General features: G+C 44.2%; 1 protein-coding gene across 2 annotated transcripts in view; it reads left to right on the top strand.

Annotated features, from left to right (window-relative positions):
- Positions 1-13085, top strand: part of nup155 (nucleoporin 155) — a 278025-nt gene that overhangs the window by 34740 nt on the left and 230200 nt on the right. For both annotated transcript variants that reach the window (XM_073047830.1, XM_073047831.1), the window contains one exon: positions 11551-11621. In XM_073047830.1, coding sequence (XP_072903931.1) covers positions 11551-11621 — 71 coding nt within the window. The remainder of the gene's footprint in view (positions 1-11550; positions 11622-13085) is intronic.

Raw genomic sequence — 13085 nt, 5'->3', positions numbered from 1 at the left:
AGGGAAGAGGATATATACAGCTATCAACAAAATTGTTGTGAACTCTCTCAGTATATGAAGTGTCTGCACTTCACAAGAATAAACTCATTCATCGGTCAATAATGGGACGCTGTTGCTAAAGTGTACTTATACCAGTACAGATACGACAGGTATGTTGTGAAATCTGTTGTTTTGTGGTAGCAGTACATAATAATAAAAAGCTATAAATTACAATAAGTACCTGTATATAAAACCATATAATCATATAACAATTACAGCACAGAAACAGGCCATCTAGGCCCTTCTAGTCCGTGCTGAATACTTACTCTCACCTAGTCCCACTGACCTGCACTCAGCCCATAACCCTCCATTCCTTTCCTGTCCATATTCCTATCCAATTTTACTTTAAATGACAATATCGAACCTGCCTCTACCACTTCTACTGGAAGCTCGTTCCACACAGCTACCATTTTCTGAATAAAGTTCCTCCTCGTGTTACCCCTAAACTTTTGCCCCCTACCTCTCAACTCAAGTCCTCTTGTTTGAATCTTCCCTACTCTCAATGGAAAAAGCCTATCCACCTCAACTCGTATTTATCCCCCTCATAATTTTAAATACCTCTATCAAGTCCCCCCCCTCAACATGCTATGCTCCAAAGTACAAAGACCTAACTTGTTCAACCTTTCCCTGTAACTTGGTACTGAAACCTAGGTAACATTCTAGTAAATCTTCTCCGTACTCTCTCTATTTTGTTCACATCTTTCCTATAATTCGGTGACCAGAACTGTACACAATACTCCAAATTCGGCCTTACCAATGCCTTGTACAATTTTAACATTACATCCCAACTCCTATACACAATGCTCTGATTTCTAAAGGCCAGCATACCAAAAGCTTTCTTCACCACCCTATCCACATGAGATTGCACCTTCAGGAACTATACACCATTATTCCTAGATCACTCTGTTCCACTGCATTCTTCAATACCCTACCATTTACCATGTATGTTCTATTTGGATTATTCCTGCCAAAATGTAGAACCTCACACTTATCAGCATTAAACTCCATCTGCCAACGTTCAGCCCATTCTTCTAACCGGCATAAATCTCCCTGCAAGCTTTGAAAACCCACCTCATTATCCACAACACCTCCTACCTTAGTATCATCGGCATACTTACTAATCCAATTTACCACCCCATCATCCAGATCATTTATGTATATTACAAACAACATTGGGCCCAAAACAGATCCCTGAGGCACCCCACTAGTCACCGGCCTCCATCCCGATAAACAATTATCCACCACTGCTCTCTGGCATCTCCCATCTAGCCACTGTTGAATCCATTTTATTACTCCAGCATTAATACCTAACGACTGAACCTTCTTAACTAACCTTCCATGTGGAACTTTGTCAAAGGCCTTGCTGAAGTCCATATAGACTACATCCACTGCCTTACCCTCGTCAACATTCCTCGTAACTTCTTCAAAAAATTCAATAAGGTTTGTCAAACATGACCTTCCACGCACAAATCCATGCTGGCTACTCCTAATCAGATCCTGTCTATCCAGATAATTATAAATACTATCTCTAAGAATACTTTCCATTAATTTACCCACCACTGATGTCAAACTGACAGGTCTATAATTGCTAGGCTTACTTCTAGAACCCTTTTTAAACAATGGAACCACATGAGCAATACGCCAATCCTCCGGCACAATCCCCGTTTCTAATGACATCTGAAAGATCTCCGTCCGAGCTCCTGCTATCTCTACACAAACTTCCCTCAAGGTCCTGGGGAAAATCCTGTCAGGACCCGGAGATTTATCCACTTTTAAATTTCTTAAAAGTGCCAGTACTTCCACCTCTTTAATTGTCATAGGTTCCATAACTTCCTTACTTGTTTCCCACACCTTACACAATTCAATATCCTTCTCTTCTCCTTAGTGAATACCGAAGAGAAGAAATCGTTCAAAATCTCTCCCATCTCCCTCGGCTCCACACATAGCTGACCACCCTGATTCTCTAAGGAACCAATTTTATCCCTCACTATCCTCTTGCTTTTAATATAACTGTAGAAACCTTTCGGATTTACTTCCACCCTATTTGCCAAACCAAACTCGTATCTTCAGGCATTGCGATCACTGGACCCGAAGTGCTCCCCAACACATTCCTTCGTCACCTGACTTATCTCATTCCCGAACAGGAGATCCAACACTGCCCCTTCTCTAGTTGGTACCTCTATGTATTGCTGCAAAAAAACTATCCTGCACACATTTTACGAACTCTTAACCATCCAGCTCTTTTACAGTATGGGCTTCCCAGTCTGTGGGAAAATTAAAATCTCCCACAATCACAACCCTGTGCTTACGACAAAGATCTGCAATCTCCTTAGAAATTTGCTGCTCCAATTTTCACTCCCCATTAGGTGGTCTATAATACACCCCTATAAGTGTTACTACACCTTTCCCATTCCTCAATTCCACCAAATAGACTCCCTAGATGAGCCCTCTAATCTATCCTGCTAGAGCACCGCTGTAATATTTTCTCTGACAAGCAACGCAACACCTCCCCCTCTTGTCCCTCCGATTCTGTCACACCTGAAGCAATGAAATCCAGGAATATTTAGTTGCCAATCACACCCCTCCTGCAACCATGTTTCACTAATAGCTACAACTTCATATTTCCAGGTATCAATCCATGCTCTAAGCTCAACCGCCTTTCTTACTGTAACCACCTGGTAAGCCTCAGGCTCGCTCAGCTCACTTCTGTCTTGGGGAACAGCCTTTGGCCCCGCCAAACTGGGTAATCAGCTTGTGTGGATGCTGTGTGATGCCCCCACCTCGCCAATTAACAGACAGTACACCATAAGCGATTAAATGATTACACTTTATAGATCTTACTAGAACTAAGTGATTAATAATGATACAGTATATATGAAGGAAAAGAAAAGGTGCCAAAACTCATCAAAGTCCAAACCACTTCGTGCACAACCGTTGGAGCTCAATTAATGAAGTCTTCTGGCTACCATTTGATCCCCTCAGATCTCCTCGACTTGTAGCTCAGGACCACCCGAAGTGATCAATCAAGTGCCCCTGGCACGTCTGTCTTTGTCTCCTCTCCTCGCTGAAAACCTTGGCCTCGGACCCCCGCTTGGGGTCCGTTCCGTCGCCCAGTTTACAGTATCGCGTCCTCTCTCACTTACCCCCTCGTGCCGACTCCCTCCCAAAGCTTGCCAGCAATAGCTTACAGACCCAGAAGAGCGAGTAACATCTATCCCAATTGGTTAACAAATGAATACAATTCTCGTTATCAGTAATTTTAACCCAAACAAAGCTGTGAGAGAAAGTACTCTCTCTCTAGTTATCATAACAAAGAAGCATTCCTACTTTTAACAAAACAAAGAAGGCATTTTGATTAACATAGGCAGTAACATAAAGAAGAAACTCCTTACATTACAATGCTCCTAGCATTAAAATGCATTTAAGAAATTACTCTCTGTTTCTCTCCAAAGGAGCAAACAACTTTACTATCTTCTTTTTCTTCCTTCTCCCATACATCTGTTCCTACTCTCTGGTTCCCCTCCCCCCCAGCCGTATCTAGTTTAAATCCACTGGAGCCTCTCTAGCAAACCTACCTGCAAGAATATTTGTTCCCCTCCAGTTTAGATGTAAACCATCCCTCTGGAACAGGTCCCACCTTCCCTGGAAAACTGCTCAATTATCTATAAATCTGAAGCCCTCCCTCCTAAACCATGTCTTCAACCACGTGTTGATCTGCGCTATCTTACTATTTCTAAATCCGCATGTGGCACTGGTAGCAATCCTGAGATTGCTATCCTGGTGGTCCTGTCCTTTAACTTGGCACCTAACTCCCTAAACTCACCTTTCAGGACCTCCTCACTCTTCCTACCCACGTCATTTGGTCCCTACATGGACTACGACATCCGGCTGCTCACCCTCCCTCTCGAGAATACTGAGAACTCGATCCGAGATATCGTGGACCCTGGCACCAGGGAGGCAACAAACCATCTGGGATTCTCGATCTCTTCCACAGAACTTCTTATCCATCCCCTAACTATGGAATCCCCTATCACTACTACTCTCCTCTTTTCCCTCCTTCCCTTCTGAGCTGAGGGTCCAGTCTCGGTGCCAGAGATGCAACCACTGCATCTTGTCCCTGGTAGGTCGTCCCCACCAAAAGTATCCAAAACGGTATACTTATTATTGATGGGAACGGCCACCGGGGTGCTCTGCTCATTCTGTCTAATCCCCTTCCCTCTCCTGACAGTCACCCTGTCTCCTGACGCTTAGGGGTGACCATCTCCCTGTTACTCCTGTTTATTTCTGCCTCCCGAATGATCCGAAGTTCATCCATCTCCAGCTCCAGTTCCCTAACACGGTTTGTCAGGAGCTGCAGCTGGATGCACCTTTTTCAGGTGTAGTCATCAGAGACAATTGTGCTCACCCTGACTTCCCACATATCGCAAATGGAGCACTCAACTGTCCTAACTGCTGCCTCCATTACCTACTTCTAAGCTAATTAGATTAATTAAGGGAGCTTACCTGGCCTTACCTCACTGGGAGCAAGCTCGTCCTTGGCCTCTGCTCGCCGAAGCCTCTCGAGCCAAAGCCTTCCTACTCTGTCTCCCTCTACTCCGTCACCCGCTACTACGTCGTCTGCTCTGTTAGATGAAGTAAGTTAGATTGAGTAAATAGTGCAAAAAGTGGTGGGGGGGGGGGGAAGAGAGAATATGGAGGTAGTGTTCATGGGTTCATTATCCATTCAGAAATGTGATGGCTGAGGGGAAGAAGCTGTTCCTGAAATGTTAATTCTGTGTCTTCAGGCTCCTGTAGCACCTCTCTGAGAAAAGAGCATGTGCTCTGTGGTGGGAGTACTTAATTATTGATGCTGCCTTTTTATAGACATCCTGGTGGTGGGAACGCTAGTGCTCCTAATGGAACTCGCTGAGTTGAAGACACTAGCTTTTTTCTATCTTGTGCAGTGGTTTTTCCATACCAGAAGGTGATGCAAGCAGAACATCTGTAGAAATTTGCTAGACTTTGGTGACCTACTAAGTCTTCTCAAGTCTTAATGAGATATAGACATTGGCGTTCCTTCTTTGTAATTGTATCATATGTCAGGCCCAGGATAGATCCTCAGAGATGTTGACATCCAGGAACTTGAAACTGCTCACCCTTTCCACTGCTGAGCCTTCAATGAGAACTGGTGTATATTTCCGCAAATTCCCTTCCTGAATCCACAATCAATTCCTTGGTCTTACTGATACTGACACCAGTCAACCTGCCGAACTATCTCACTTCTGTATGCCCTCTCATTACCATCTGAGATTCTGCCGACAACAGAGTCATCAGCTGATTTATAGATAGCATTTGAGCTGTGTCAAGCCACATGGTCATGGGTGTAGAGAGAGGAAAGCAGTGAGCTGAGCGCACATCCTTGAGGTGTTGATGTTTATTGTCAGTGAGGAGATGTTATTTCCTATCTGCGTTGACTGGTCTCCTGGTGAGGAAGTCAGGTATCCAAAGGGAGATGCAGCAGCCCAGGATTTGGAGTTTGTTGATTAGAACTGAGGGTATGTGGAATGCGAAGCAGTAATTAATAAACAGCAGCCTAACATGGGTATTGCTTTGTCCAGGTGATCCAAGGCTGAGTGGAGAGCCAGTCAGACTGCATCCACTGTAGACCTATTGTGGCAATAAGGAAATTGCGACATATCCAGGTGTTTGCTCCAGCAGGAATTAATTCTAACCATGATCAACCTCTCAAAGCACTTTTTCAGGAAATGTGAGTGCATCTGGTCCCTATCTCTGATCTAATCACAGATTCCACAGTTTGTCTGTATTGTCCTTTTTAAACAGAGGACTAACATTGGCTATGCTCCAGTCCTTGGGACTTCACCTGTGGCCAAAGATGTTGGAATGGTGGAAGGAAATGTTAGGTATTAGAATTAAATATGGCCAGCAAAGGAGTGGAGCTTTGACTCAGGGAGCAGCCTAGTGCCTTGTGAGGAAAATGCGAGCCTTTGGCTTGAGAGTCTTCGGCAAGGAGGCTGAGGGAGGAGACTACGCTACAGTTGAAGAGGGTGAGAGGTGGTGAAGAGATGACAGGTAAACTGATTCAGTGTGATGCTTGCCTGATGTGGGAGGTCAGGGACACTGATGGTGCCTCCGGCTGCTACAACTGTGATAAGTGTGTACAGGTTCAGCTCCTGAAGGACACTGTTGGGGCACTGGAGAGGCAACTGGATGATCTCAGGTTCATCCAGGAAACCGAGAGTTTTCTGTACAGGACCTACAGCGAGATCGTTACACTGAAGATACCAGAAGAGGGGGGGGGGGGGGGGCGACAATGAGGAAGGGATGGATGCTTGAAGTACAGGAGACCCCGGGGGATGTGCCACTTGAAAACAGGTTCACCCTCTTGGAAGCTGTTGGGACAGAAGACACTGCCAGTCTTAGAGGCGACAGGCTTGCAAGTCAAAAATTGGCACTGAAGCAAAGCTGAAGAGACAAACGACAGGCAGAGCCATGGTAGTAGGGGAGTCCATAGTGAGAGGTACAGAAAGGAGTTTCTGCGGCAATAGGTGGGATTTAAGGATGGTGTGTTGCCTCCCTGGAGCCAGGATCCAGAATGTCACGGACCGATTGCAGAGCATCCTCAAGGGTGAGGTTGACCATCCAGAAGTGGTAGTGAATGTGGGCACAAATGACATTGGGAGGAAGAGGAAAGAAATTCTGCAGCGTGACTTCAGAGAACTTGGAAGAAGGCTGAAAAGCAGGACCTCCAGGGTGGTTATCTCCGGTTTGCTTCCAGTTCCTCGTGCTGGTGAGAGCAGGAACAGGGAGATATTGGGATCTCAATGTGTGGCTAAGGAGCTGGTGCGGCAAGCAGGGTTTTAGATTCTTAGACCACTGGGATCTATTTTGGGTTAAGAATGAATAGTGAAAAAGGGACGGGTTGCACCTTAACAGGTGGGGGACCAGCATTCTGGCAGACAGGTTTGCCACTGCTACACGGGTGTGTTTAAACTAACAAGTGGGCGGGGGGGGGGGGGGGGAGGAGACGAACTGGAAATATAAGGATGGAGTTAAAGGGAAAGAGAGAATAAGGAAAGTTAAGAAAGACAACAGAATTGACAGGGCAGAAAGCTCAGGAAGGGATCAGAGAGTATGGCCAAGTGCAATAGGGACCGATGTGATAAGCGAGAGGAGTAATGGATTAAAAGTATTATATATGAATGCGCGAAGTATAAGAAATAAAGTGGATGAGCTTGAAGCTCAGTTGGAAGTTGGTAAGCATGATGTTGTAGGAATAACAGACATGGCTGCAAGAGGACCAGGGCTGGGAAATGAATATCAAGTCAAGTCAAGTCAACTTTTATTGTCATTTCGACCATAACTGCTGGTACAGTGCATAGTAAAAATGAGACAACGTTTTTCAGGACCATGTTTACGTGACACAGTACAAAAAACTAGACTGAACTATGTAATAGAAAAAAAAACACAGAGAAAGCTATATTACAGACCTACACTGGACTACATAAAGTGTACAAAAACAGTGCCGGTACTACAATAAATAATAAACAGGACAGTAGGGCAGTGATGCATTTGCTCAGGATGCTCTCAATACAACCCCTGTAGAATGTGATGAGGATGGGTGGTGGGAGATGGACTTTCCTCAGCCTTTGCAAAAAGTAGAGACGCTGCTGGGCTTTCTTTGCTATGGAGCTGGTGTTGAGGGACCAGGTGAGATTCTCCGTTAGGTGAACACCAAGAAATTTGGTGCTCTTTACGATCTCTACCGAGGAGCCGTCGTTGTTCAGCGGGGAGTGGTTGCTCTGTGCCCTCCTGAAGTCAACAACCATCTTTTTTGTTCACATTAAGAGGCAGGTTGTTGGATCTGCACCAGTCCGTTAGCTGCTGCACCTCCTCTCTGTAAGCTGACTCGTCGTTCTTGCTGATGAGACCCACGATGGTGGTGTCATCGGCGAATTTGATGATATGGTTCGAGCTGTGTGTTGCAGCACAGTCGTGGGTCGGCAGAGTGAACAGCAGTGGACTGAGCACGCAACCCTGGGGAGCCCCCGTGCTCAGTATGATAGTGTTGGAGACGCTGCTCCCGATCCGGACTGACTGAGATCTCCCAGTCAGGAAGTCTATGATCCAGTTACAGAGGGAGGTGTTCAGGCCCAATAGGCTCAGCTTTCCAATCAGTTTCTTGAGGGATGATATTCAAGGATATACATCCAATCGAAAGGACGGACAGGTGGGCAGAGGGGGTGGGGTGGCTTTGCTGGTGAGGAATGAAATTCAGTCCCTTGCGAGGGGTGACATAGAATCAGGAGATGTAGAGTCAGTATGGATAGAACTGAGAAATTGTAAGGGCAAAAAGACCCTAATGGGAGTTATCTACAGGCTCCCAAATTGTAGCCTGGATATAGGGTGCAAGTTAAATCCAGAGCTAAAATTAGCATGTTGCAAAGGTAATACTACGGTTGTAATGGGGGATTTCAACATGCAGGTAGACTGGGAAAATCAGGTGGATACTGGACCCCAAGAAAGGGAGTGGAGTGCCTCCGAGATGGATTCTTAGAGCAGCTTGTACTGGAGCCTACCAGGGAGAAGGCAATTCTGGATCTAGTATTGTGTAACGAACCGGATTTGATAAGGGAACTCAAGGTATAGGAGCTATTAGGAGGTAGTGACCATAATATGATAAGTTTTAATCTACAATTTGAGAGGGAGAAGGGAAAATTGAAAGTGTCAGTATTAAAGTTGAACAAAGGGACTATGGAGCCAGGAGGGAGGAGCTAGCCAAAGTTGACTGGAAGGATACCCTCGCAGGGATGACAGTGGAACAACAATGGCAGGTATTTCTGGGAATAATTCAGAAGGTGCAGGATCAGTTTATTCCAAAGAGGAAGAAAGATTCTAAGGGGAGTAGGGGGTGACCGTGGCTGACAAGGGAAGTCAAGGACAGTACAAAAATAAAAGAGAAGAAGGATAACATAGCAAAGATGAGCGGGAAGCCAGAGGATTGGGAAACTTTTAAAGAGCAACAGAGGTTTACTAAAAAGGCAATACGGGGAGAAAAGATGAGGTACGAAGGTAAGCTAGCTAAGAATATAAAGGAGGATAGTAAAAGCTTCTTTAGGTATGTGAAGAGGAAAAAATTAGTTAAGACCAAAGTTGGGCCCTTGAATGCAGAAACAGGTGAATTTATTATGGGGAACAAGGAAATGGCAGACGAATTGAACAGGTACTTTGGATCTGTCTTCACTAGGGAGGACACAGACAATCTCCCAGATGTAATAGTGGCCAGAGGACCTAGGGTAATGGAGGAACTAAAGGAAATTCACATTAGGCAGAAAATGGTGTTGGGTAGACTGATGGGACTGAAAGCCGATAAATCCCCAGGGCCTGATGGTCTGCATCCCAGGGTACTTAAGGAGGTGGCTCTAGAAATCGTGGACATGTTGGTAATCATTTTCCAATGTTCTATAGATCCAAGATCAGTTCCTGAGGATTGGAGGATAGCTAATGTTATCCCACTTTTTAAGAAAGGAGGGAGAGAGAAAACGGAATTATAGACCAGTTAGCCTGACATCAGTGGTAGGGAAGATGCTGGAATCAATTATAAAAGATGAAATAACGGCACATTTGGATAGCAGTAACAGGATCGGTCCGAGTCAGCATGCATTTACGAAGGGGAAATCATACTTGACTAATCTTCTGGAATTTTTTGAGGATGTAACTATGAAAGTGGACAAGGGAGAGCCAGTGGATATAGTGTACCTGGACTTTCAGAAAGCCTTTGATAAGGTCCCACATAGGGGATTAGTGGGCAAAATTAAAGCACATGGTATTGGGGGCAGAGTACTGACATGGATTGAAAATTGGCTGACTGACAGGAAACAAAGAGTAGCGATTAACGGGTCCCTTTCGGAATGGCAGGCTGTGACCAGTGGAGTACTGCAAGGTTCGGTGCTGGGACCGCAGCTATTTACATTATACATTAATGATTTAGATGAAGGGATTAAAAGTACCATTAGCAAAATTGCAGATGACACAAAGCTGGGTAGTAGTGTGAAATATGAGGAGGATGTTAGGAGAATGCAGGGTGATTTGGATAGGTTGGGTGAGTTGACAGATGCATGGCAGATGCTGTTTAATGTGGATAAATGTGAGGTTATCCACTTTGGTGGCAAGAACAGGAAGGCAGATTACTATCTGAATGCTGTCAAGTTAGGAAAAGGGGAAGTACAACGAGATCTAGGTGTCCTTGTTCATCAGTCACTGAAAGTAAGCATGCAGGTACAGCAGGCAGTGAAGAAAGCTAATGGCATGTTGGCCTTCATAACAAGGAGAGTTGAGTACAGGAGCAAAGAGGTCTTTCTGCAGTTGTACAGGGTCCTGGTGAGATCACACCTGGAGTATTGTGTTCAGTTTTGGTCTCCAAATTTGAGGAAGGACATTCTTGCTATTGAGAGAGTGCAGCGTACATTCACGAGGTTAATTCCCGGGATGGCGGGACTATCATATGTTGAAAGATTGGAGCGACTGGGCTTGTATACACTGGAATTTAGAAGGATGAGAGGGGATCTGATTGAAACATATAAGATTATTAAAAGATTGGACATGCTAGAGGCAGGAAAAATGTTCCCGATGTTGGTGGAGTCCAGAACCAGAGGCCACAGTTTAAGAATAAGGGGTAGGCCATTTAGAACAGAGTTGAGGAAAAACTTTTTCACTCAGACAGTTGTGGATCTATTGAATGCTCTGCCTCAGAAGGCAGTGGAGGCCAATTCTTTGGATGCTTTCAAGAAGGAGTCTTAAAGATAGCGGAGTCAAGGGATATGGGGAGAAGGCAGGAACAGGGTACTTAATAAGCGTCTTAATAAGCTGGTAAGGAAGGCGGGCTCTGTCGTGGGCAAAGTACTGGAGAGTTTAACATCGGTAGCTGAGCGAAGGGCGCTGAGTAGGCTACGGTCAATTATGGATAACTCTGAACATCCTCTACATAGCACCATCCAGAGACAGAGAAGCAGTTTCAGCGACAGGTTACTATCGATGCAATGCTCCTCAGACAGGATGAAGAGGTCAATACTCCCCAATGCCATTAGGCTTTACAATTCTACCGCCAGGACTTAAGAACTTTTTAAAAGCTATTATTAATGCTTTTTGAGATAGTGATTTAGATGCATATCATATTTTTTACTGAGTTAAGTATTGTATGTAATTAGTTTTGCTACAACAAGTGTATGGGACATTGGAAAAAAAGTTGAATTTCCCCATGGGGATGAATAAAGTATCTATCTATCTATCTACTGATTGTGGATGATCAGCCATGATCACATTGAATGGCGGTGCTGGCTCGAACAGCTGAATGGCCTACTCCTGCACCTATTGTCTATTTAAAAAGACAAGGTGTAAGTTAAGGAATGAGAATGTGTTATGGTCGAGTGAAGTCTGGTTGTATTCTGTAAACTTGTACAAACTGTTGTGAATAACCTTGCTTTGAGCCTGGTCCTATCATCTTGTCTTTTTCAGGGGTGATTTGGTTTACTTTGATGGGCTGAGTGAAACAATTCTGTCAGTGGGACTGGTAAAACCCAGAGTTGGTAAGTTAGCTATTTTAAAAATTCCACCTTTGTTTTCAAATTAATTTATGATTGTGCCACTTCTCTTCTGTAATCTCCACCAGTTCTGGTCTACCAAGCATTTCTCTTAAATCATTCCATGACAGAGTAATTTAATTACAAAAGTGTTAGTGAACCGAAGGAGTAATTTGGTTGATTTTGTTGCTACTCTCCATCAAAATTTTGATCCCACAGCATTTTTGGGATGAGGGGGAGGGAAGGAGAGCAGCCAGATATCTTGCTGGGACTGGTAAAACCCAGAGTTGGTAAGTTAGCTATTTTAAAAATTCCACCTTTGTTTTCAAATTAATTTATGATTGTGCCACTTCTCTTCTGTAATCTCCACCAGTTCTGGTCTACCAAGCATTTCTCTTAAATCATTCCATGACAGAGTAATTTAATTACAAAAGTGTTAGTGAACCGAAGGAGTAATTTGGTTGATTTTGTTGCTACTCTCCATCAAAATTTTGATCCCACAGCATTTTTGGGATGAGGGGGAGGGAAGGAGAGCAGCCAGATATCTTGCTGCATAGGAAGAAAAAGCAAAGAGATCCTGAAAAGAGAACTTAGAGAGCGAGGCAGAAAGCTGAGAAGCAGGACCTCCAGGGTAGTCATTTGTCAAAGGGGTGGGAACCGAAATGAAGTGACTCAGGATAGGACGGATGGTTAAAAAACCAAAGATAGTGTGCAGTCAGACTGTCAGGAAGGGCAGACAGATGATAGGACAAAATTGCAGCCAGAAGAGTGAGTATCAGTACATTAGGGATGCAGAATCAGAAAGGGTAGCAAATACAGTACTCAGTGTTATATATGCATGGAGTATATGAAATAAGGTAGATGATCTTGTTGCACTATTACAGATAAAAGGTATGATGTGGCCATCACTGAATTGTGGTTGAAGGATGGTTGTAGTTGGAACTAAATGTCCAAAGTTACACGTTGTATCGGAGAGTAGGAAGGCACTCAGAGGAGATGGTGTGGCTTTGCTAGTAGAGAATGGCATCAAATTAGTAGAAAGATGTGACATAGGATTGGAAGATGTTGAATCCCTGTGTGTTGAGATAAGAAACTGCAAGGGTAAAAGGGCCCTGATGGGAGTTATATGCAGGCCTCCCAAAGTAGCTAGGATGTGGACCACAGAATACAGAAGAAAATAAAAAAAGTGTGTCAAAAAGGCATGGGAGATTTCAGCATGTAGGTTGATTGGGAAAATGAGGTTAGAAATGGATCTCAAGAGTGAATTTGTTGGATGCCTATGAGATGGCTTTTTAGAGCATTTTGTCGTTGAGCCTACTAGCTGGATTGGGTGTTATGTAATGAACGGAGGTAGTTAGGGAGCTAAGGTAAAAGAACCTTTAGGAGGCAGTGATCACAATATGATTGAGTTCAACTTGAAATTTGATAGGGAGAAAGTAAAGTCTGATGTAGCAGTATTTCAGTGGAGTA

This window comes from Hemitrygon akajei, chromosome 6 (assembly GCF_048418815.1).
Source record: "Hemitrygon akajei chromosome 6, sHemAka1.3, whole genome shotgun sequence".
Classification (NCBI taxonomy): Eukaryota; Metazoa; Chordata; class Chondrichthyes; order Myliobatiformes; family Dasyatidae; genus Hemitrygon; species Hemitrygon akajei.
This window is presented reverse-complemented; position numbering and strand designations above follow the sequence as displayed.